General features: G+C 43.5%; 1 protein-coding gene across 1 annotated transcript; it reads right to left on the reverse strand.

Moving 5' to 3' along the window:
- Positions 1-187: 187 nt before the first annotated feature.
- Positions 188-18,866, reverse strand: LOC111982838 (cullin-3). The gene is made up of 16 exons (XM_024014465.3): positions 18,603-18,866; positions 16,357-16,554; positions 11,550-11,663; positions 10,927-11,087; positions 9,913-10,027; positions 9,510-9,738; positions 8,913-9,058; positions 8,477-8,653; positions 7,727-7,897; positions 7,144-7,251; positions 6,487-6,611; positions 6,255-6,351; positions 5,826-5,960; positions 5,365-5,551; positions 2,194-2,339; positions 188-2,066 (listed from the first exon to the last, which is right to left on the reverse strand). Exons 1-16 carry the CDS (start codon positions 18,663-18,665, stop codon positions 1,935-1,937), a joined length of 2,304 nt encoding a protein of 767 aa, XP_023870233.1. The 5' UTR covers positions 18,666-18,866; the 3' UTR covers positions 188-1,934.
- Positions 18,867-26,511: the final 7,645 nt, after the last annotated feature.

The raw sequence follows: 26,511 nt of genomic DNA on the forward strand, positions 1-26,511 counted from the left end.
TGTCTTTTAAGTGTTTGGACCGGAACCAAGAATTGGCACTGTTCAGTCAGTCCGTTAGCGAAGTCTGTTTTTTCAAGAGCATCCTTCTAGTTGGGACACTGACGTCATCAGCTGCACTGGTACAGTTAAGACATATTTTATATGAGGAAGTAGAATGTCAGATTTAGGGAGGCTATAAAAAAAAATGTAAAGGATAAGTAGAAAAGAGTCGTGTCTACTCAAACACATGAATAAAGACGTGCAGAGTTGACCAAGAGACATGAAAAATGGGAGAAAGGGTTGTCTACTCAAACTAAATGAGGAAATGGCAGTCGTCTCCCTGTCATGATGTATGGGGCGGCAGGTAGCCTAGTGGTTAGAGTGTTGGACTAATAACCGAATCCCCGAGCTGACACTGTTCCTAGGCCGTCATTGAAAATAAGAATTTGTTCTAGTTTAAAAAAAATAATATGTATGAGTCCAGACAGGGTAACTACACTGAGGGGCAAAGGATGTAATACCACTTCTGTAATGGAACCTGAATCACATTTCTGTTAAAGAGCTTAACAACCTTGTTCCTCTTCAATTGTTTTTACATACAAGTCCTTGTCACATTCTCTGTGGTGGAACATTGGAGACTATAATCACGTTAACATGTTATTTTCTAATAATCAACATTAAATTGTCATAGCAGCTGTATTAGTGAGATGCATATTCATCCATTGAACCCATGTATAGTGGCCTTAAACAATTTCATTGAACACTGAGAAATAAAATACACTTGAAGGTGATTCAGCAAGAAACATTGTTCTAAAGCAAATGCAGTGACTCAAAGTTGGCTACCACTGTTTGAAAGCAATMCAAATAGTTATTGAGTTCCTCTTCTAAGATGCTTAACAGTTTGACTGTGTTTCCCTCTATGTATTACGCTTTAATTATGGTCAGAGGCGCAGATACTGTATTTCACTGTACAATTTACTGTGGCTTTCTCTCTGCTCTCAGAGAGGAATACACAAGGCACAGAGTCGTAAAACAGGGAGGCAAAATTCCCTTCGATGTACATTTTCTTTTTCTACATTTAATATGATGAAAACTAGGCCCTGTACAGTCCACTTTAGTGAGTACAATAATTATTTTACAATTTATACACATTAAAACATGGTGCTAAATTGGTTCCAATTGAAATGCAGTAAAGAAAAAAAATGTACTTCCCCTTTGTGATCTGCATAGGGAGGAACCTACAATTCCAAGGATAAATATTTTCTGGGCTGATGATCCAATTTTACAATAGGCCCCATTGAAAAAAACTTTAAAAAAAACTTGAATAGAGCATATGTGACTTCTCCCACCACTCCATAAAACAAAACATGCTATCAAAGCAACTGCTCCTGTTTTCTGCAAACCAGCCACTACATCCATGTCTTCCTCTTCTCTGATTAAAACCTTAGAAGGAAAAAAGGCCAATAGTGTCTAACAACCTGTACAACCAGCATGATGCCACGAAAAAACAAACATAATACATTTACATCAACATTTAAAAAACGTGAGAAATGTCAAATATTTTCTTGGTCTTCGTGTAGCCAACCCACATTTGCTTGGTATATGTTTTGTATTATTTTTTGTATGCTCGTTTTCTTTTCCTTTTGTTATATTGGGTTTGAATGCAGTACACTCGATGCATTCACACTCTCCCCCCAATTCTTCCCAAGGCCACATTAGGAACATGAAACTGTAACAAAGCGAGATCCAATCCCTCCATTTAGCTCTTCTCTGCAGAAGAAATCTAAAAGATATGAGAAAAAAAAGTCTTTAAATGCATTTTTTTTTCAATGGAAGAAAAGTAAGCTTCCCAGTGTTTCCCAGTATGAGACAAACTTTCAAATTCATACGCATAACCCGTCCCAGAAAAAAAGGTATAGTTTCTTTTTGTGTCAGGTTTCATGGAATTCACGCCTTTATGCTACATAAGTGTACACTTTGCGATCCTCTGGTGTCCGCGCCAAATATTCCCGCTCAATGAGTCCTTCAATGCGCTTCTTGATGACTACAGGACTGGGGAGGAATCGCGATCGCAGCTGCTGGGTGACCTGGAGAGACGGTACAAACACAGAGACACAAATCAGAACCGAACCTCACATCTAATTACCGACGTTAATTAAATACAACCAGGTGTACCCGAAACACCTCAATCTTCATACACTGTATTCCACTGACCTCTGCTACTAGTACGTTATGCTGCATCTTCTTTCTAGACTTCATGATGCGGACGATGGCCGCCTCAATCTCGTGCTTCCTGTCGTCGTCCACTTTCTGCCGCGTCTCCTTCCTCTCCGGGTCCGACTCTCCTTGCTTAGCAGCGACTAGTAGCCAATACAAGGAAAACCCGTTTCAGCCAGGAACCACATGACGGCTACATGCACAAGAATATATAATACACGCTACACAGGTGAATCTGTGGCTGGGCTATCCAGATGAGTGGAGATCAGTGGGGGTTTTCCACTACAACTACACTATATAAAAGTATGTGGACTCCCCTTCAAATGAGTGGATTCAGCTATTTCAGCCATACCTGTTGCTGACAGGTGTATAAAATGGAGCACAGAGCCATGCAATCTTCATAGACAAACATTTGCAGTAGAATGACCTTACTAAAGAGCTTAGTGACTTTCAACGTGGCACCGTCATAGGATGCCAGCGTAGTCAAATGTCTGCCCTGCTAGAACTACCCCGGTCAACTGTAAGTGCTCTTATTGTAAATTGGAAACGTCTAGGAGCAACAACAACTCAGATGCGAAGTGGTAGACCACACAAGCTCACAGATCGGAACCGCCGAGTGCTGAAGCGTGTAAAAGTAGTCTGTCCTCGGATGCAACACTCACTGAGTTCCAAACTGCCTCTGGAAGCAACGTTAGCACAATAACTTCGTCGGGAGCTTCATGAAATGGGTTTCCATGGCCAAGCAGCCGCACACAATCCTAAAATTACCATGCGCAATGCCAAGCGTCAGCTGGAGTGGTGTAATGCTCAGCGCTATTGGACTCTGGAGCAGTGGAAACTCGTTCTCTAGAGTAATGAATCACGCTTCACCATCTGGCAATCCGACGGACGCCAGAAGAACGGTGCCTCGATGAATGCATTGTGCCAACTGTAAAGTTTGGTGGAGGAGGAATAATGGTCTGTGGCTGTTGTTCATGGTTCGGGCAAGGCCCATTAGTTCCAGTAAAGGGATATCTTAACGCTACACATTCTAGACGATTCTGTGCTTCCAACATTGTGGCAACAGTTTGGGGAAGGCCCTTTACCGTTTCAGCATGACAATGCCCCGTGCACAAAGCGAGGTCCATACAGAAATGGTTTGTTGAGATCGGTGTAGAAGAACTTGACTGGCCTGCACAGAGCTCGGACCTCAACCCCATCGAACACCTTTGGGATGAATTGGAACGCCAACTGCGAGCCAGGCCTAATCGCCCAACATCATTGCCTGACCTCACTAATGCTCGTGGCTGAATGCAAGCATGCCTCCAAAGCAATGTTCCAATATCTAGTGGAAAGCCTGTTATAGCAGCAAAAGGGGGACCAACTCCATATTAATGCCCATGATTTTGGAATGAGATGTTCGACGAGCAGGTGTCCACATACTTTTAGTCATGTAGTGTATCAGAGGTAGAATCATAATCATAAACTCATTATAGTTTTGTGGGTAGAATGACCCTTCGAAGGTTGGTATACAATGCATTCGGGAAAGTATTCAGACCCCTTTACTTTTTCCACATTTTGTTACGTTACAGCCTTTTTCTAAATTAGATGGAAAAAAWTAGTGTCCACTCAATCTACACACAATACCCCATAATGACAAAAAAGTTTTTTTATTTTGTTATACATTTTTGAAAACGTAATCAAAATTTAAAAAAACTATATCAAATTTACATACTTTGTTGAAGCACCTTTGGCAGTGATTACAGCCTTGAGTCTTCTTGGTTATGATGCTACAAGCTTGGCACACCTGTATTTGGGGAGTTTCTCCCATTCTTCTCTGCTGATCTCAAGCTCTGTCAGGTTGGATGGGGAGCGTCGCTGCACAGCTATTTTCAGGTCTCTCCAGAGATGTTCAATCTGGTTCAAGTCCGGGCTCTGGCTGGGCCACTCAAGGACATTCAGAGACTTGTCCCAAAGCCACTCCTGCATCGTCTTGGCTGTGCGCTTAGGGTCGTTGTCCTGTTGGAAGGTCAACTTTTGCCCCAATCTGAGATCCTGAGCAGGTTTTCATCAAGGATCTCTCGGTACTTTGCTCCGTTCATCTCTCCCTCAATCCTGACTAGTCTCCCAGTCACTGCCGCTGAAAAACATCCCCACAGCAGGATGCTGCCACCACCATGCTTCACCGTAGGAAGACGCCTGGCATTCAGTTCAATCTTGGTTTCATCAGACCAGAGAATCTTGTTTCTCRTGGTCTGGGATCTTTAGGTGCCTTTTGGMAAACTCCAAGCCTTTTACTGAGGAGTGGCTTCCGTCTGCCCACTCTACCATAAAAAGGCCTGATTGGTGGAGTGCTGCAGAGATGGGAGAACCTTCCACAAGGACAACCATCTCCATAGAGGAACTCTGGGTCTCTGTCAGAGTGGTCATCGTGATCTTGGTCACCTCACTGACCAAGAACCTTCTCCCCCGATTGCTCAGTTTGGCCGGTTGACCAGCTCTAGGAAGAATCTTGGTGGTTCTAAACTTCTTTAATTTAAGAGTGATGGATGCCACTGTGTTCTTGTGGACCTTCAATGCAGCAAAACATTTTGGTACTCTTTCCCAGATCTGTGCCTCGACACAATCTTGTCTCGGAGCTCTACAGACAATTCCTTCGACCTCATGGCTTGGTTTTTACTCTGACATGCACTGTCAACTGTGCGACCTTATATAGACAGGTGTGTGCCTTACCATATAATTTCCAATCAATTGAATTTACCACAGGTAGACTCCAAGTTGTAGAAACATCTCAAGGATGATCAATGGAAACAGGATTCACCTGAGCTGAATTTGTCTCATAGCAAAGGGTCTGAATACTTATGTAAATAAGGTATCTGTTTTTTAAAGTAAAAAAAAAAAAAAAAAATGCAAAAAATCCAAACCTGTTTTTGCTTTGTCATTATGGGGTATTGTGTGTAGATTGATGAGGAAGACACTTAATTTAATACATTTTAGAACGAAATGTGGAAAAAGTCAAGGGGTTGAACTTCCCGAATGCACTGTGCATACAGTTCAAAGTCACAACGCAATGTTTCAGAAAGCAAGGTTGAAACAAAATAAATCTTGGTTGTTTTTGTTCCATTTCGGTTATGCATGGCTTAGATCTTCGAATCTGTGTTCCACAAGAATGGTCTATATGGTTGTTACCTGTCTGGATCTTGACGCGGTGCAGCTTGGAGGTGAACTGGTCATTAACAGTGAACACGTGGCCGTTCTCGATCTCCTTGGACTTGGGCTCCTTGGTGAGGACGCGTTGGGTGGGCTTCCCGCAGGCCAGTGACTGCAGCGCACGCACCAGCTCCCTCTCCGGGATGTCTGTCTCCTGCTGGATCTCCTACACAGTAGTGAGCGAGAGATGGGGACAAAGAGGAGAGAGGGATATGAGGCAGAGGGATCCTTTGATCCATGACTGCATTATACTGAAACCAAATAATACATTCTGTTTATAGAGAAACAAGTGTAACTTTTTCAATTCAATATCATTTTTTCCTCAGGGAAAAGATATTGCCAGACCACAAATATCAACATCATGCACATATAATAAAGACATCACATTGCCCAAATACATCCCCCCCTTACAAACTTGAGCATTCAATTAGCGGCTGTACCTCAAACAAAGACTTCTCCCGGTTGTTGAAGAGCATTAGTATTGTCATCTGGAAGGTGGACACCTGCAGTATGTGCTTCCTGGTGTTGGAGCCTGTTACCTGGGCGCCGCCCACCCCCACCTCTGAGCCGTCCTCCTGGGGGGGGAGAGGAAATGAGAGGTCACCACCGGCCAACTTCAGGTAACTCAGTCACAAAGGAGGAATCATCAATGTAGCCTCTGTTCAATCCCTCACTATGTCATGCTTATATAAACACAAATGTGTGAAATGTGAGTTTAGCCCCGCCCCCCACACATCCCTGTTCATCCCATATTCAAAAAGGCAAGTACAGCCTTGATGCACCTGCTGTTATCAAGACCTRATGTTGACATTACTGGTGTGTGTGCATGCATCAGTCTGTCAGCCAGGCAAAGGCTGTCCCCTGCATACCTTTTTGATTGTGCCGTAGAAGGTGGCGTTGAGRTCTGCAGAGCCCATGTGATGCTGCAACGTAAGCTGCCTGCCGCTGTGCTTGGCCAGATAAAACCTATGGCCGCAGAGCCAGAGGGGACAGTCACACACTACAGCGTTAAAGATAAACACAGACGGACAGCGCCCCGCTTCCACAACCTGCAGCAGAGAATATATGGCCTCTGGTATGCAAAGTAAATGAGAGACAAACCTTCTAAAGACTTCAAATGCATGTCGAGGAGAAGGGGGGATATTACATTTGGGTGTGGCGGACTGCGTTGGCCAGTAACCCGTCGTCAAGACCCTCACTGTGAGATCAACTCCGCCCAACGACACCTGGGGATGAAAGTTAGATCTACGTCTTCCACWGAGGTATCAAAAGCTTCACAAGATGTGCTCTTCRCTTTGAGAGAGCTAATGGCTAGGTTAAATAGAGAGCAATAGTAATGGCGTCTTTTTATAGGCACCAACTCCGCCATGGTTCAAAGCCTGTGGGAAAATGAATGGAGTTTTTGTAGGGTTTTTTGATAAACGCCAAAAATAAGGTCTGTGGTAAACACAGGCTTAGAACTTATACRTTTTGTTCTATGAGMTAATCATCAGCTAACGTSACTTTTTATGAATGTTTAAGCATTTATGTAATTAAAAAAAGCACATAAGGTTTCATAATTCATAAAGGTAATGTTAACGGACCAATATAATATCATAGAACAAAACATATAATATCTCCTAAGCCTTTTCTTTCTCTATAGGAATGGCTGAACAAACCAGAAGTAACTAATTTCATTTTTTTTTTAGAACTACAAGCTGGCGAGCTCCATGTTCCCCAGAACCAACACTGGACTGGTTCTGGGAGTGGGTGTCTCACCGCCGTTGACTGTAGATGTTGGCGGAACTCGTCCATGGTTGTGTTTGAGATGCTCATGTCCCGGAACATGCCTTCCAGTTTAGAGGTGAACTGGCAACCACACTCCGTCTGGTCAGGGGAACCAGAGAAAGAGAGAGTGAGAAAGATACRGGATGAGACAGATCTATTAAACAACACTTCACTCACGCGATCCGTTTCTTTCACACTGACTCTGCACTCAGCTGAGCTGAGGTTCAACACAGTCTCTGTGCAGTTCAAGTTAAAAATGTATTGTACCAGACCTGGGATCAAAATACAATTCAAAATGACTTCAAATAATTTAGCTTTGCTAGCTTGAGGTTRCCTGTTGCAATTGAACCAATCAAAAAGTGCAAACCCCGCCTACGTGGCACCACAAACAGGCTAAAGCAAATGCTCGTATATGAAAGATTTGAAATAGTATTTGAACACAAGGTCACACTTATTAGGTATCGAAGGTGCTACAATATATCTGACAAAAAAACAACAAAGAAAACAGTTGATGAATGTATTAATGGATGGAAGATCTAAAGATATATAGCTACTGCTCTTCCTGTATATTCACCTTCAGCTTAGAGATCATGTTCTTCTCCGAGTCGTCCGAGACGCTCTTGTTGGTGAGCAGCCTCCTGGCCAGGTGCTGTTTGTAGTACCGCTCAAACACATCCTTCTCCTGCATGAACCTGAAGAGCACCATGGCCTTGTCCAGGATCGACTCCACCTCCTGCTCCGTCAACTACACATACAGGACGAGAGAAAAGTGAACGTTACACAAGCACACACACTTTAAATGATTACATTTCAAAACACTAATTTAATCAAATATTGAACTCCTTATACAGTGAGCTCCAAAAGTATTGGGACAGTGGCATTTGTTGTTGTTTTGGCTCTGTACTCCAGCATAGAACATGTTTCTAAACACTTCTACATTATTTGGATGCTACCACGATTACAGATAATCCTGAACGAATCGTGAACAGTGATGAGTGAGAAAGTTAGACACACTAATATCATACCCCCCTAAAAATATTAACCTCCCGTTAGCATGTCTTGGAGGTATGATATTTGTGTGTCTAACTTTATATAATTCCAAATGAGTGATGAGGTCAAGCTTTCATTCTTTCGGGCTGTTGTTCAGGAACAATGACAGGTGCTGGGCCCTGGTCAAAAGTAGGGCTCGACGTAGTGAATATGGTGCCATCGGGCTCTGGTTAAAAGTAGTGCACAATATAGAGAATATGGTGTCATTAGGGAAGCAGCCTGTGTGCCTTGAGGGGAGGACGTTCCTCCCCCATTACATCAGAAAACCACCCACTCCTTTTACGCCTTTCTTCAGCTTGTCGTCAATGAACAAGGAGAGGTACTCGGGGGAGCGCGAGTTGAGGTTGAGGAAGTATTCAAAGTCCCCTGCGATGGTCTGCTTGAAGAGCCGGTCGTTGTTGAACGACTCTTGGAGGAAGCGGTCGAAACGTGACTTCAGATCCAACAGACCCTGCAGAGAACAAAACGGAGGAAGGAAGAAAAAGTGACATTGTTATTGGAAAGCAGTGGCACTTACTACATGCTCTTGTGTACGCTGCCATCTAGTGTCAATATGGAGAGTAACAGAAATTGCATCCCTGTTGTAGATTTAAAAGCATTCGCTGGAGTTTTCACTATTGTTAAATCTGTGACGGGAACGTAGCCAGAGATCAATCTTTAGTGGACCCCCCCTGCCCCGTGTCAATGATGCCACTTCCTGTGTGAGTTACCTGGATGTAATCTACAGGGTTTTTGCCCTCGCCCTCCTCTGACACCAGCGCCTTGCCCTGCTCGCGGAGGTAGGAGCTCATGCACTCACACATTGTCTTCAGTCCGTTTGGCACTCTGCTAAAGAGCTTATACATACACGCCAGGTCTGTGTTCACGCACACACACACGCACACACCATCAGTACAAACACATTAGTATCCAAAGACCACCTACTACACAGAATATATTTCACAATAAATATTGAATTGCTGACATTGATGTGGTACCAAGTATGCACACGATAACAACACACATTCACACAGTGTACATTCCTCTATTATTCTGCTCTGCATAATATCTATTCAAGAGGTAAACAAACATCTGACAAATTTTAACATCGGGGGGAAATAGCCCTTTCATTAAAAAAGAAAGAAAACACCCTACGCCCTACATAGTGCACTACTTTTGACCAGAGCCTAATCGTCCCCATCAAAAGTAGTTTAATGCATAGGGAATAAGGTGCCATTGGGACGCAACCCATAGCTGGGACTGGAGTAGTAGTAGTAGTAGTAGTAGTAGTAGTAGTAGTAGTAGTAGTAGTAGTGTGGGACACTGACCCTCTGTCTTTCCGTTCTTGAGCATGTGGACGAGGCCCGAGTTCTCCATTTCCACGATGGTCTTCATGTGCTTGGAGATGAGCTCCCTCTCCACCACCTTGACGATGGGCTCCTCCGTCGTCTTGTCCAGGCAGTGCAGCACGCGCTCGATCTCCTCGTTTATCCGCGCCTCCACTTTCTTTATGTACACGCTCGCGCTGTTCTCTGCCAAAAACTTTTGACTTTCCATCTGGAGGGCAAACAAACACGGGGTTAGGAGCACCTTGGGAGATTGAGAGGGCATCCACATGATGTATATAACATGATAGTAGGCCAACAACATATCACTGCAAGTCAACATGCATGACACACACAGCATTGATGCGTGTGAATAGATGGGTGGGGGGGAGGGATTCTTACAAACCTGGAAGAACTCTGCAGACATTTCTAAAAACGGGGCCTCAAAGTCCTCTTCGTAAACCGACCTCCCTTCGAGGCCTAAGATCATTAACATCTGGCAGGCATTTCTGATCGCCCCCCTGAGAGAGAGAGTGTGTGTCAAGTACATGTGCCAAGTACACTGGAGTCCCAAATTGCATTCTATTATGGGCCTCGGTCAAAAGTAGTGCACTGAATGTAGAAAACACGAGGAACACCTGCTCTGACCATGTTATAGACTGACCAGGTGAATCCGAGTGAAAGCTATGATCGCGTATGTCACTTGTGAAATCCACTTCAATCAGTGTAGATGAAGGGGAGGTTAAAGAAGGATTTTTAAGCCTTGAGAGAACTGAGAAATGGTTTGTGTTCGCGTGCCATTCAGAGTTTGAACTGCAACGCTCTTGGGTTTTTCCACGCTCGACAGTTTCCCGTGTGTATCAAGAATGGTCCGCCACCCAAAGGACATCCAGCCAACTTAACAACTGTGGGAAGCATTGGGGTCAACATTCCTGTGGAACGCTTTCAACGTGTTGTAGAGCACATGGTCCGACAAATTGAGGCTGTTCTGAGGGCAGAAGGGGGTGCAACTCAATATTAGGAAGGTGTTCATAATGTTTTGTACACTCAGTGTATAGGGTGCCATTTAGGTCTGGGTCAGCTCAAAGACTATCAGATACTTTTTAAATATAACAAAGAGCACAATGAAATAATCATGGATTAGAGTTGTGTTTTTCTTTATCGGGAGAAACACTGCATCCTTCTGTTCGAATTCCTTCAAAATGCATCCTTCCTCCCACCCTCGAAACAGTCAATGCTTAGACATGACTGGACAGATGAACACAAGCATTCCACCGCATGGCTTTCACTTGTCCAGGCATTTGTAGTGATTCCACTTATCCAGTAATTTCAGTGATTCCTTCAACGAAGCTAGGAGTTTGTGCATTTTTAAAGAAGTCGAACGGGGCCTGTGTATATAGACGGGGTCATATTATTATACCTGTCCACCACCTCGCCCTTCCTCTCGCGTGCGATCATGTCCAGGAGGGTCTGTCTGAGGTGGTCTCGGATGCAGCCGTAGCGTACCACCTGGTCTCTGAAGATGATCAGGCCCAGGTTGTAGACATTCTCCACGTTGTTCTGCTGCACGTACACCCGGTCCTGGGAAACAAGAGGAAGAGAGGGGGAGACTTTGTCAGTCAAGGTGGATCTTAAATAAGTTTTGCATTTACCCCACTAACGGGTATGGTTAGGATTGGGAAGCTGATCTGTACTTAAGGGAAACTTCACCCCGGAGCGCGTTTGAGACCTGCAGCCAGGCAGCAATGCATTGCCAGTCCAAGGGATGGTTACGAGACGACACTGCATTGAGAAATACAGTCAAATCCTAATAACTAAGAAGTGTGCACGTCTGATTAGCACAAATTATGCATGTCAGCAGTTATGTTTTCTAAAAGTGTGATGATGCAGAACACATATGATGCAAAACGTAGCATCACTACAGCCAATCGGCTGACTGGATTAAAATAACGCTATGCAACTATGTCTAGAATGAAAACGACATTCTAAAAGTTGGCCCAACTCTCTAAATACATGGCTCTGGTAGCTGGTGGTGACACTCACCATGTACATGAGGATGTCTCTGATCATGACCATGGCCGTCTGGTGGTCGTTCCAGGCTTGGTTCAGTGTTTGGAGGAAGTTGTTGTTTAGTGAGTTGAGGACATCTTCCCGTACCTGTGGGGAAGCAGCGGCACAGTCAGGCAGAGAGGCATTCGTTTGATACTACACGCACACCACACTGATGACTCAGCATACCGAGCCCATCTCGCTTTCTCTGCATGACACAAGCTCTGTCTGTGAGCCTCTCCCTCCACAAGCTCCTCTCTCTGAGTGTTTCCTTCACTCTCCGTACGGGACTCCAAAGGACACTGTGCTCATCAACTCCAGGCAGAGACGCCATCATCATCCATTTAGTGAAACAGTGTGTGTGAGTCAGTGTGCTGGACACTATCTCAATGGAAAGTGAACTCCTCTCAGCTCACTATGAAATCACCCACTGATGAATCTGTTGTACTTATGTCTAGTAGCCTAAAACACCATCATCCAAATATAAGACTTTCGAAAACATGTTCAATAAATTAGTAGCGAATTCCCATAGCTAGCTAAATGCTAACAAGCCCAAGCGAACAAACTATTTGCAGGACAGACAACCCAGCTCATAAAGATATACAACTACCTCAAAAGGCTACTCACTGTTTTCTGCACTCACAAAATAAATATTAGACAGCTCGGCTCTTGATCCAGGAGGGGATTGATTGTCTCTGCTGTAACCAAGAAGCTTGATCTTGCCATCTTGCCACTTAGCTATCAAATTAGCAACCCAAATGCATAGCTGAAGCCCTGAGCTGGAGATGATTTATTTGGCACATCTTAGATAGTCAACTTGTAGTTATTACCAGTGGCATAACACGCACCCCTGCAAGGTGGGGGTCTGTATTTCAAAATCCCTGGTAAATGGTATATCGCCCAAGCCTAATGGTGTACCAGCTAAATTGCAGTGGTCTGAAGGGATAGAAATATAATTCATAGAATGGAATGACACCCACCCTGTATTTAAGAGCATGTTGTGTCTCAACCAACAGCGGGCACAACACAATAATATAATCACAAAAGCTTACTTTAAATKATATGAAACTCAACTGTTTCTCTTTTCCAGTGATAGACATGGACGTCTCATAGTATGGTGGGGTATGCATAAAGGGTCAACTTTGAGCACCTTTATCTCCTGAATGTTTTGACATTTAGGTCCAAAAAGTCACTTTATGACCCCTTCTTTCATGGGCAAACATTTATGAAAAGGTTTTGTTTAAATCAAAAGAAATGCTGTCAAAAAGTGATTGAATTCAATTGAATGTCCCATATTTCTCTGATTGCAAATGTGGGGGACAGGAACAGAATGTCAATGGGAGATAATTCGTTTCAATTCGGAGATGCCAATTGGGTGGTGTTTTATAAAGGCCAATGCTGAAATATTGACATCCACAGCGATAATTGGTCATCTCAAAAGGTAGGCATGCCGCACTACATAGGGCTGTTATGGTGACCGTATTACAGCCACACTGGCAGTCATGATAGCAGTCATCTGATGCCTATGAATGTCATTAGTAGCCTACCAAACATTCTAACTCAGCACACTATTGTCCCTCTAATCACTCTGACATCAATGCAAATGCAATCGAAAAATCACATTAAACACTTCACGAGAGCCCTGACATTCAGTTTGAGCGGAATAGGATCACCTGTTGCACAGGGAGAGACAGCTCCTCATAGGTGGTTGATGCATGGAATGAAAGTGTTGCTGTTGCGCAACATTTCTATAGGCTATGCAATTGCGTGAGAACAGAGCCAATTGGCCTATTTGTTTTGCTAAGGTTAGTATCACAACAGAAGTGGACAAATAACTCCAAACATAGCCTATAGGCCCTATATGTTTTGCTAAGGTTAGTATCACAACTGAAGTGGACAAATAACTTCAAACAAGACCCCTGAAACATGGTTGGAGAGCCCATAGCCTACAGAGCTTAGTGAAACGTGTTCTTATAAGCCCAGTCATTGCGCAATCGCACATGAAAACAGAGTTAACTTGCCACTATTTAATACAAGTGGATCCTAGCTTTCTTGTGCTGCTATATTTATTGCAAAATTCTTAAAAATGAAGCACATTAGTCCGCTTTACAAACAGTGTAGCCTACCTGGAACATTAAAAAAGTAACTGCACATAACCTCCATTCGCTATTCGAATGCAGGCTATGGCTGATGTCTATTCTTTTTTGTATAATTCCACACTGGCGACTACCTCATGAAGCTGGTTGAGAGAATGCCAAGAGTGTACAAGGCTGTCATCAAGGCAAAGGGTGGCAACTTTGAAGAATCTCAAATAACAAATATTTAGATTTGTATAACACAGTTTTGGTTACTACATGATTCCATATGTGTTATTTTATAGTTTTGATGTGTTCACTATTATTCTACAATGTAGAAAATAGTAAAAATAAAGAAAAACCCTTGAATGRGGTGTCCAAACCTTTGACTGGTACTGTATATTAGTAGGCTATATGTAAAGACCAGACTAAACTTAGAATAATGCATGAGTATATCATCAAGTGCTTGTCAAACTGTGAACGAGAGACTGATGAAGTGTTTGCAGCCTGCACAGGAAAAAAAGAGCGCTTCCCTTTCATGCAACTTTTTTCAACTCATCCTTTGTCGCACCATGAAGCCTTAGAATGTATTAGAAATCAAAACATATAGCCTAACGTTTGCATCACAACTAAAGCTGCATAAAAATCTATAAATTAAGCATATAGGAGAACCCGTTTCTTCGTTTACTGCTCAACACAGGATAGACGCATATGCTCACTCCCTCAAATCGTTTGATGAAAAATAACCTTTACATTTTATTCAGCTATTTTCAATTGTATTGTTCTTACAATAAAATAATTCCTCAGGAATTATAAGCAAATCCTGCCCGCTGAATGAACTAGTGTAGCCCACAGCCATAGCCAGAACAGGCCCTAACATTAGGACGACTCAGAATATGCTATTCGTTCTTCTGAAATAGGCTACATCTTCTTCATATCATAATGTTTCTTTAGACATGCTTAAAAGAATGGATTTATTGTGATTTGTAGGCTATATTAAATGGATTTTAGACCCCMAAAAAATAAATGGAGATCCAAAAGGTCCACATCAGTGGATTTACTTTTTGCATCAATTACAGTGAGACTGGCTGTTACTTGAATGACAATCACCCGGATGACAAAATKTCATGACCGTCACAGCCCTAGCCCTCCATAGATACTTCATTGGCCCGGTAATGTCATTGTTTCCAAAATAGTTTGCAGACGCTATAGCTTCACGGCTTCGAGATAATCTGATGCTGCTTCCTGCTGCTTCTCATTCAGTGGAATATGTTGGCCTACATGGCGTGTGGTTTAAACAGGAATGTTATAGGGATCATGTGATACACAAACTATCCTCAAAGGCTATTGCAATCGTGGGCCTCCCAAGTGACACAGCGGTCTGAGGCACTGCATCGCAGTGTTTGAGGCATCACTACAGACCCGGGTTCGATCCCAGGATGTGTCGCAACCAAGAGACCCATGAGACGGCGCACAATTGGCCCAGCGTCGTCCGGGTTAGGGGAGGGTTTGGCCGGCCGGGATGACCTTGTCCCATCGCACTCTAGCAACTCCTTGTGGCGGACTGGGCGCATGCACGCTGACGTCGGTCACAAGTTGTACGTACGTACACATTGGTGCAGCTGGCTTCCGGATTAAGTGTGTCAAGAAGCAGTGCGGCTTGGCAGGGTCGTGTTTCGGAGGATGCATGGCTCTCGACCTTCGCCTCTCCCGATTCCGTGCAGGAGTTGCAGCGATGGGACAAGACAGTAAGTGCCAATTGGATATCACGAAAAAGGGGTAAAAAGTACACTAAAATAAAATAAAGGCTATCACAATCACTGATGAAAGTACCAAAAGGCAGATTGATCTGCTTTCTAGTACCTACACGATTGGACAGAACAAAACCAAACATACAAATCCTCACCGAAACAGGAGGCTTTTTCAATCAGCCGAGCTTGTCAAAGACCAGGACTGTGTGTGTGCTATTACTGAAAGAGGGCCTTCAAATCTCCAGTCAGATGCCTATGGGCCCTAGTGGAGCTGGGCCTTCTGATAGAGGAATTGGGCTAACGTTTCTCATTTCCAACTACTAAATACAAGGCTGATGAATGAATGGGAGCAACTCATGTTTTGCAAGTCCGCAGCATCCAGCCATCGTCAAACAGATCCCTGGAGCTTTTCCACAGTAAAAGGTTTAATGAGCGCTCCACTTCATCATGCTGTCAGCATACCAAACAGGCCCAACACTGAACAGGACAAATCAGCCTGTAATTTAATATGACCTGGATTCATGCGACAGGCTTTCACAAGATTTGTTTCCTTGCTTTTCAACAATTAAAAGGATTTTGTGGTCAAGCTGAGTAACATTCTGTGGTTAAGCTCAGTGACTATTCTCAGACTCCAGAGATCCTGCAAATGTACTGATGGAAAATACGCTAAAGACCTGCCAGTGATTTTATAAGGGTGATTATTACCACATACCCGCACAAATCCAGCAAAGGGGACGTTAATCCAGACCCAGGTCGTGTTCATGAGGCACCAAACAAAAGAAAACTGGTTGAAAACGGGGAGGGACTACCTGGACTCGTCCAATAAGAAACACTTTTTTTCATTGTCTGTTGCAAAATGTYTTTAAACGTTTTCCCATCGCATGCCCTAATAAACAGCACCCAGTACTGAATCAACATCCTGACCTGCGCTGGGATGAACACATTAATCTACCACCATGCGTTCATTGGCCTTACTTTGTTGATGAGGTGCTCGGTGACCACCTCCCGGAGGCCCGTGTAAAGCTTCTCGCCGTGTTTGTGCAGCACCATGGTGTAGGCGTTCCTGTAGAGCTCCTCGAAGCTCAGCCCGCTGTTGTTCTTCCTCTGGATCTCCTGGATGGCATTCTTCAGAAGGTCCCAGATGTTGTTGACATACTTCTCGTCCATCGTCATCTGCAGCGGACAAAGGAAGTAAGAGTGAGAGGAGAGCAGAGAAACGGACTGACAGGTCAAAGTTTCGGGGATCGTTGGCTCCAGCACAATACCTCGTCTGAGGGAGAACTGGAACAAAGCAGCCTGATAAAAATTGTGGCTATGCACACAATGTCTATCAGTCTCCTGCTTGGCTAGCTTACTTCTTTAGGTTAGAGAAACAAGTCTACACTTGCTGCACTTCCGCAACCCAAATATCCCTACTGATTTAAAGAGTAGCCTGTACTATGATGCAATATCTAACAGTTTGAGTGTAACATTGAGAAAAGAATCGCTACTCCAGAAAAAACATGATTTATATTCCTACTTTTGACCCTATATGTAAAAGTATATAAAACAAATCACTGTAAGGGAAACCGAGTAGGTGTGTCCCTATTTGTTTTCCTTGTGATGAACTAAGACTGCAATACTGCAATATCATGATTATATTCCCAATAAGGTTTCATACAGACCATAACATGAATGAAAGCGTTTAATATTTTCCATATAATATTGCTCACGACCACCTCTAACTGTGTCTCGTAACATTTCCCATTCCCCTAAATTCTCCTTTTAACTGGACAGACAGTAAATGGCACAGCAGCCAACCATCACACTCAGCTAAACATGCCATATTCACAGCTTGATATAAATCCCTTGTCCCCTTTGGCTGTCACGCTCAACCATGGACTGTTAAACCTGGAGGCTCTCCAAAGTGAGGCTGGCCGAAAGCTGCAGACAAGGTGTTTGGATATGGCACCATCCACATCCCGACACAATGGGGATGAAGTGTAGTCCATCAACTGGAGGCACACACAACGTATGGAATGTGTAAATCTGCTTCTTTTTTTTCTTTTTTTCTATTTCATATCAGCGAGAAATAATAAGGGGCATATGTTTCGAAAACCTTTTCGCAAGCGATGATTATTTACGTTTCTAAACTTTAAAACACAACGTCAGAATTGTAGTTCACAGAGCCAACCGTGGGCGACGGCAACTGCTGAAAACCATATGGAGAGAAGCGTTTGAGAGCTAGGGGATCGTTGAGGATTCAGTGGAGGCATATCCATCAGAACTGAATACTAGGCCTCCCGAGTGGCGCAGCTGTCTACGGCACTGCTTCACAGTGTTGTGGCGTTACTACAGGCCTGGGGTTCGATCCCAGGCTATGTCATTACCGGCCGTCACCAGGAGTCCCATAGGGCGGCGCACAATTGGCCCAGCGTCGTCTGGGTTAGGTCGGGCGGGACTTTACTTGGCTCACCGCGCTCTAGCGACTCCTTGTGGCAGGCCAGGCGCCTGCAGGCTGACTATGAGACATGATTATAATCACAAAAATTTTTTTTTTTTTTTTTTTTTTTTAAGACATGAATAGTGATCTTCTGAATACTGATTTCATCCAATAGCTTTCGTCCATTAACTTAGATCTAGCTATCAGCAAACGGTTTCCCAATGAAACTTAGACTAGCTACTTGACAGACAAAGTAACTAACTGGCTATTACAGTCGATGCAAAATGTTAGCTAAAGTTATCTAGCAGTTGGGGTATCAACGTTTAATTGGCATGTAACAAAACAAGTGATTCAGCAAACCATGTCATGCAAAATAACGTTACACAACAATACTCTCCAACCCACCAGTTTCTGAATTGACTAAATACGACAAGTCATGAGGCCACAAACAAAGCTACGACGCCAAATATTTACTTAATGTTAACTAGCTAAAGTTAGGTAGCCATCAATAATTTTTCCCCCCCCGGGTGAAGTGTGTACAGTAACGTTAGTTAGCTAATGTTAATTAATAATTCAACAGTAACGTTACTAGCTAGCTAAGAGTTGGTAGGTAGCTAACAGTATATGAGCTAGCAAGCAGCTATCCATAACCTCTAGTACGGGGCAGCTAGCTAACGTTACTTTGTTTACTGAAAGCCTGGCCTTGCAAACTGCACTCCCAAGCTAGCTAGTTACTCGAACCTCGGCGGTCCAGTCACCGCCTGCTGGCAGGGACAGGTCCTATCAGCGGTGTACTTACAGGAAAGGCTCGTATTCTCATCTTGGTGTCCTTTTTGGTGCCGCCTTTGCTCAGATTGGACATGGTTACTTCGTCTGTGTGTTCTGTATTTACATGAAAATGTTATCTGGTTAGGTACAGGGATGTATACTTGTGGAACAGCTTCCACTAGACCTTCCTCGCTGGTCCGTAATTGGTTGTTGACAACCAAATGTCAATGTTGCTCTAACGTAGATCTCCCCACACAGCAATGGCGGACTACCTAGCTACAGTTCTCACTGCGCAGAGCTCACACGCTGCAACTCACGCGAGACTAAGGGTATTGGGCTGGAGGTTGTACTTTTCTGATGAATTAAATGTTTTGGTCAATCAATTCCATAGGGCTTTGCCAAACACTTAATTACACTATAATATAGCTATGCCATTTAGCAGACGCTTTCATCCAAACCGACTTAGTACCTACTTTTTCCCCCATCGTATTAAGCTAGTTTTGTGTCTCAAATTGGGACTGCCCTTCGTCCATTTCTAAAATGCTGAGCTACAGAATGGATTTATATGATAGGCTTATCAAATAGGTAAAATTATTAGGTAGGCTATTTCATATTCATATATTCATATTTCACAAATACAAATGCTTAATTGTTTTTATAGCGTACCAACCACTCCATCCCGGCTTACTATAAATTATTTGGGCTCTGCTTTACTTTACTTACATTTGTAATTTTATTACTTTTACCCCCTTTTTCTCAGCCAATTTCGTGGTAGTTACAGTCTTGTCTCATCGCTGCAACGCCCGTACAGACTTCGGAGAGGCGAAGGTCGAGAGCCGTGCATCCTCCAAAACACAACCCAACCCAACCCAACCCAACCAAGCCACACTGCTTCTTGACACAATGCCCACTTAACTCGGAAGCCAGCCTGCGCCCGGCCCGTCACAAGAGTCACTAGTGCGCGATGGGACAAGGACATCCCTGCCAGCCAAACACTCCCCTAACTCGAACTCAGAATCTCTAGTGGCACAGCTAGCGATGCATTTCTCACAAAAAGATGGAYATGCCATTGGTAGACATTCCAGCAGTGCCTGATGCTCCTTAAGGTTTAAAATGGCCTTTAGAACATTATCAATGGTTAAACAATAAGCACACAATACAAAGGATGTTTAAGACAATATATTGAACATTTTATTCCAAAACAGTCACACCTTTGTAATAGTGTAATGTGTAACTTTAGATACTCCGTGCTGAGTAAAATAACGGTTTTAGTCTGAAAATGCAAACATAAGCGTTTCTTGGCAATGGCTTTTCTACCAAAAGTCTGGATTGCAGTCACTCTTTTAGAGCAATCTAATCACGGTTAACTCAGAACTACAATCTCTCCTAATTTGGTCAGCTGTATGATTCAATTATGGGTCCATACCATAGAGATAGATAGAGTGCTCATCTTTGTACCTTTGCCATTATAGCGTCTGTGACAGCATGGGCAGCGCCATTGAAGCGGTAGTTAATTTGCTTCTTCACGATTGGTTGGACATGACTCCAACAGGGCCACCAGGAGGGATCAGCCAATGAAATTGGAAGTCGCAACCAGCTGACTGCATTAAAATGCTGAAAGACCTCAATGGCGCTGCCCATGCCAAACGGTCTTTTGGCCACTAGAAGCCTCTATCATTCTTTATAGTCCATGTTAGAAATTGGGAGTCCTGTTTGCGAAATCTCCACCCTAGTAAACGCAAAACATTCAGGACAACGCGCTGCAATCAAATATCTCAATACATTATTTCACTGAACTCTCCCATTATATTTAAAGAGTTACTAGCTAAAGGCCCAGTAAAGGTGTCACCAAATAAAGCCATGTGTGAAAATAGTCGGTGGTTAAAAGCCTGAAGCACTGGAAGCATTTAAAGGTTATACATGTAACATTTCTACCTTTAAATCCTACATGTAACATGTATATAAAAATCCACTAGAGAAAAACAGGAGGTCTGGCCAGGTGTTGTATGTAGGCTACATCTCCCTGTTTTATGATTCGTTTGTGAGGTTGACAATATTCACAGTACAACTCTTCCTTAAGTCCTTGCAACAATTGTTCTAAGCTATTTTGTGACCTTAAGGACCATCAGGTCACAGGAGGTTGGTGGTACCTTAAATGGGGAGAACGGGCTCGTGGTAATGTCTGGACCGCTATCAGTGGAATGGTATCAAATACATGAAAGACATGGTTTCCATTTGTTTGATGCCATTCCATTAGCTCCATTCCAGACGTTATTATGAGCCGTCCTCCCCTCAGCAGCCTCCACTGCATCAGGTAGGCCGAATACTGGAATGTCTACCAATGGCATGCCCATCTTTTTGTAAAGAAATACACTGGTCACTCAAAACATTTTAAAAGTATTTATAATGCATAAATAGCCCACACTTTAGAGGAGACCACGCAAAAATACTTAACTAATGATTAGTAAATGGTTTATAAGGACCTATATTAAACATCTTATGAATGGAGTAATGATTAGTAATGATGAATAAACTATTTACTAATCCATTATAAATTCTTTATTATGTGGAGTTATTTTAAAATTGCTAACCAATTGAGTACCTTACTATGATTTGTTTTAATTTAAAATGGTCAAAAAGAAACAAAAATAGCTTCTTAGAAAATAGCAAATTCTCAAGCAAGAATTTTGCAAGCTATGACTCTCTGGGAGTGGTCTGAGTGGGGAGGGAAAAACTGAAAACTAGCTGTTATTGGCAGAGAGGTTTGGAAATCTCTTTCTTATTGGTCTWTTAACGAATTTACCACCTGGTGATGTCACCAGACAGGTTGAAATTTCAGGTGGTCTTTTCAAACAGCTCTTACACTAAAAGGGCATTATCATAATTTCACTATTTCACAGATTTATTACAACCTCATAGTGTGGAAATATATACAGTATAAAACACAGGAAATCACATTTTGACTGCACTGGGCTTTTAAGAATATTATTATATTGTTGTTCTGTGTGTGTGGTGGCGGTGGTGGGAAGGGGGGTAATGAGGTGGTTTCAGGTAGATTAATCTAATAATAGCCAATTGATATTGAGCATGATATTGAAATCTCAATCAACCACGATACCGGGAACCTCTGTCCACCAACATGATTTTATGACCACAACTTAAGTGAACCAGACATCGACGTGTGTGTGGCATATCAAGAAGCTGATTAAACAGCATGATCATTACACAGGTGCACCTTGGGCTGGGGACAATAAACAGACACTCTAAAATGTGCAGTTTTGTCACACAACACAAGGCCACAGATGTTTCAAGTTTTGAGGGAGTGTACAATTGGCATGCTGACTGCAGGAATGTTAACCAGAGCTGTTGCCAGATAATTGAATATTAATTTCTCTTCCATATGCTGCCTCCAATGTCATTTTAGAGACTTTGGCAGTACATCTAAACACGTGTAACCAAGCCAGCCCAGGACCTCCAAATCCGGCTTCTACACCTGCGGGTTCGTCTGAGACCAGCTACCCTGACAGCTGATGAAACTGGATTTACACAACCAAAGAATTTCTGCACAAACTGTCAGAAACCGTCTCAGGGAAGCTCATCTGCAGTTCAGCGTCGTAACCAAATTCATTGGGAAAATGCTTACCTTCGATGGTCACTGGCACGCTGGAGAAGTGTGCTCTTCACAGATTCATCCCGGTTTCAATTGTAGATGGCAGACAGCGTCATGTGGGCGAGCGGTTTGCTGATGTCAACGTTGTGAACAGAGTGCTCCATGGTGGCGGTGGAGTTATGGTACGTGCAGGTATAAGCTGCAGACAACAAACACAACTGCATTTTATCGATGGCAATTTGAATATACAGAGATCCTGAGGCCCATTGTTGTGCCATTCATCCGCTGCCATCACCTCATGTTTCAGCCTGATAATGCACGGCCCCATGTCGCAAGGATCTGTACACAATTCCTGGTAACTGAAATTCCATGGCCTGCATACTCACCAGACATGTCACACATTAAGCATGTTTGGGATGCTCTGGATTGATGAGTACGACAGCGTGTTCCAGTTCCCTCCAATATCCAGCAACTTTGCACAGCCCAAATTGAAGAGGAGTGGGACAACAATCTACAGGCCACAATCAACAGCCTGATCAGCTCCATGGAAAGGTTTGATTGTTTGTGTTTATTGTATTTTCTTATTTATAATTATTCTTGCTTTTTTGTGTGGGTGTGAAGTTTGTGATGCGAAATGTTTTTATCTATCAGCCTAGGGACTATACATTAAATCTAGCCAACTGGCTAAATCCAGCACATTTACAGAAATGTGAATTAATAATGTAGGCCTACATTGTCCGTCAAAAAAAAAAAAATGAGTCGTTTTATTTCAAATATTTAATCTAAGCCATTTGTTGAACGTCACATTGATAGCCTAATGGTGAATGGGACCTTCTTCACCTAGATGCCCCTGTTTGTACGGAGTTGAGATCATTTCAGCGCCTCTATCGCCTGAACAGGGCCTTTGACACTCCTCTCGACCGCATGGCGCACCAACGCCCTCGCCGACAGCTGGAGCTGGGTGAACGGCTTTCTTCAGTCACTATTAAAATGCACCGAGGCAGAAGTGATGGAATAAGGAGCTGAAGTTTTTGTGGATATACAGGATATAGACCTAGGCATATCACTTGAATGAAATATATTCATGCAGGCTGTCGACAGAGATAATGTTGTGCGTTAGAGTATGTGGGAATAAAGGTTTGCAGACACAGTGTCGGTAGAATCCAAGTTGTGTGTGTCGACCAATAAATTAACTCATCGTGATAGATAGTCTAAACTGATATGTTACAGTATAGGTAGACATATGTTTATAGCATGGGTACTCAAATCTTACCCAACGTGGTCCAGAGCCTGCTTGTTTCCTGTTATACCTGACAATTAATTGCACACACCTGGTGTCCCAGGTCTAAATCAGTCCCTGATTAGAGTGGAACAATAAAAAAATGCAGTGGAACTTCGAGGTCCAGAATTGAGTTTGAGGGTTATATAGGCTACTGGACTGAACTGATCGACAATAATAATTCAATGTGTTTCCAGTAGTAGGCTTACTCATTAGGCTACAATGATGATTCAATAGGCTGAAGTCGCTGGTTGTTGACAAGTTTGGCGAAGAGACATGGTGAAGCTCAGGTAACAATGTCATTAATTATCAGTGGACTCATTAACATCATATTAGACTATATGGAAGTCTCTTGATGATTGAATAATTGTAATAATATGTTGTGTAATTCCAGAATGTGGCGTTAATGGCTAGCGTTGAGTTCGGTCCGTCTCTCAGCGTGGAACTACAGGCTAGCTAATTGATGGATTCATTCACTGCTCGCTGTTTAATAGTCATCAAAGGGATGTGTAATCTGCTGAAAATAGTTCATTATCATCATCATCATTATGGGGCGGCAGGTAGTCTAGTTGTTAGAGCGTTGGACTAGTAACCGAAAGGTTGCAAGATTGAATCCCCGAGCTGACAAGGTAAAAATCTGTCTGTTCTGCCCCTGAACAAGGCAGTCAACCCACTGTTCCTAGGCTGTCATTGAAAATAAGAATTTGTTCTTAACTGACTTTCCTAGTTAAATAAAGGTTAAAATTATTTTTAAATCATCATCATCATACCTATGACTACCTGCCTAAATTACTACTGTCCCGTGGCACTCACGTCTGTAGCCATGAAGTGCTTTGAAAGGCTGGTCATGGCTCAAATCACCATCATCCCGGAAACATTAGACCCACTCCAATTTTTATACCACCCCCAACAGACCGCCCTTTCCCACCTGGACTTAAGGAGTGCCCACAAAGCTCATCACTAAGCTAAGGACCCTGGGACTAAACACCTCCCTCTGCAACTGGATCCTGGACTTACTGACAGGCCGACCCCCAGGTGGTAAGGGGAGGCAACAACACATCTGCCATGCTGTGTGCTTAGTCCCCTCCTGTACTCCCTGTTCACCCACAACTGCCTGGACAAGCATGACTCCAACACCATCATTAAGTTTGCTGATGACACAACAGTGGAAGGCCTGATCACCGACAACGATGAGACTGCCTCTAGGAAGGAGGTCAGAGACCTGGCAGTGTGGTGCCAGGCCTACAACATCTCCCTCAACGTGAGCAAGACAAAGGAGCTGATCGTGGACTACATGAAAAGGAGGGACGAACACGCCCCCATTCACATCGATGGGGCTGTAGTGGAGCGGGTCGAGAGCTTCAAGTTCCTTGGTGTCCACATCACCAACAAACTATCTGTCACACCCTGATCTGTTTCACCTGTCTTTGTGCTTGTCTCCACCCCCCTCCAGGTGTCTCACATCTTCCCCATTATCCCCAGTGTATTTATACTTGTGTTCTATGTTTGTCTGTTGCCAGTTCGTTTTGTTCGGCAAGTCTATCAGCGTTTTTCCCCTTGCTTCTGTCTTTTTCTAGTTCCTGTTTTCTAGTTTTCCCGGTTTTGACCATTCTGTCTGCTCTGACCCTGCCTGCCGTTTCGTACCTTGTCACATCACCCTGGATTATTGACCTCTGCCTGCCCTAACCCCGAGACTGCCTGCCGTTCTGTACCTTATGGACTCTGATCTGGATTACTGATCTCTGCCTGCCCTTGACCTGTCGTTTTGCCTTCTAGTAATAAACTTTTGTTACTTCGACACTGTCTGCATCTGGGTCTTCTCCTGAAACATGATACTATCATGGTCCAAACACACCACACCAAGACACCTATTCCCCCTCAGGAGACTGAAAATATTTGGCATGGGTCACCAGACCTCAAAAAAGTTGAGGTTGAGCTCAAAAAGTTCTACAGCTGCACCACTGAGACAGACAGAGAGACATACACAGATAGACACAGACAGACAGAACACGCATGCACAACGCACACACACAACTCTTGTGCATAAACAGCACACATACATGCATATGCGCACACACACACACGCAAAATGAATTGATATGAATCATCAGGCCAACTTGATGTGGAAAAGGATTAAGCAGAATAACTCCATGTACCTCAAGTTCAACCGGCTCACCACAGTACACACAGTTTACAAGGTAACAAAATATTACATTTGTCAGATAGGCTAAACATTATTATTTATCATTCATAATTTAATCTTGTGAATTATTCTACATAACCATCTATTCATTCATCTTGACCAGGCAGCCTGGAATAGCCATTCCAGTACTTATCTGACCAATATCAATCTGCCTGTGGTTGTGTGTGCATCAGGTGGAGACCATAGGCCTACATGGGGGTAGGTGGTGTGCCCATCCCATTGTCCGGCCATTCTGAAAGTGTGGCCAACTTCGCCCTGGGCATGGTCATAGCAGCTGGGGAGGTCATCAACCCCATCGCAGGGGAGCTTATCCAGGTGAGACCCACAGATGGCTGGTGTGTTGGATGCTGGATTGATTCTTCCCTATATTTTTGTAACAGCATTGTTCCATTGATCCAAATCCAAAGGGTTGTGTTTCCCTGCCCTTGTCTTTCTTTTTGAGATGATCTTTCTCAGTTCTCCTGCTAGTTCATCACAATACAGTACCTCTCTCTGTGTCAGAGGCTGGTCTAGTGGGTAACGAAGCTGCCAGCAGCACATAAATGTCACCCCCTAGCGTTGATACGAATCCTTCCACTACTCAGGGATCATTTACACCTATTTCTGTCTCGATAAAGTAAAAATATCCCACAAAATATATTTAAGAAACAACCAATACCTCTCTGCTGTAGATCCGGGTGGGTGTACACAACGGGCCGGTTCTAGATGGTGTGGTGGAGGAGAAGATGCCTCGGTACTGCCTGTTTTCGGAGACAGTAAGCACAGCGTCTCGCATGGAGAGCCACGGCCTCCCCAACAAGATCCACCTCAGCCCTAGTGTTTACCTGTAAGACCTCAGCTCATGTCAC

The sequence above is a fragment of the Salvelinus sp. IW2-2015 genome, linkage group LG22 (assembly GCF_002910315.2).
Source record: "Salvelinus sp. IW2-2015 linkage group LG22, ASM291031v2, whole genome shotgun sequence".
Classification (NCBI taxonomy): Eukaryota; Metazoa; Chordata; class Actinopteri; order Salmoniformes; family Salmonidae; genus Salvelinus; species Salvelinus sp. IW2-2015.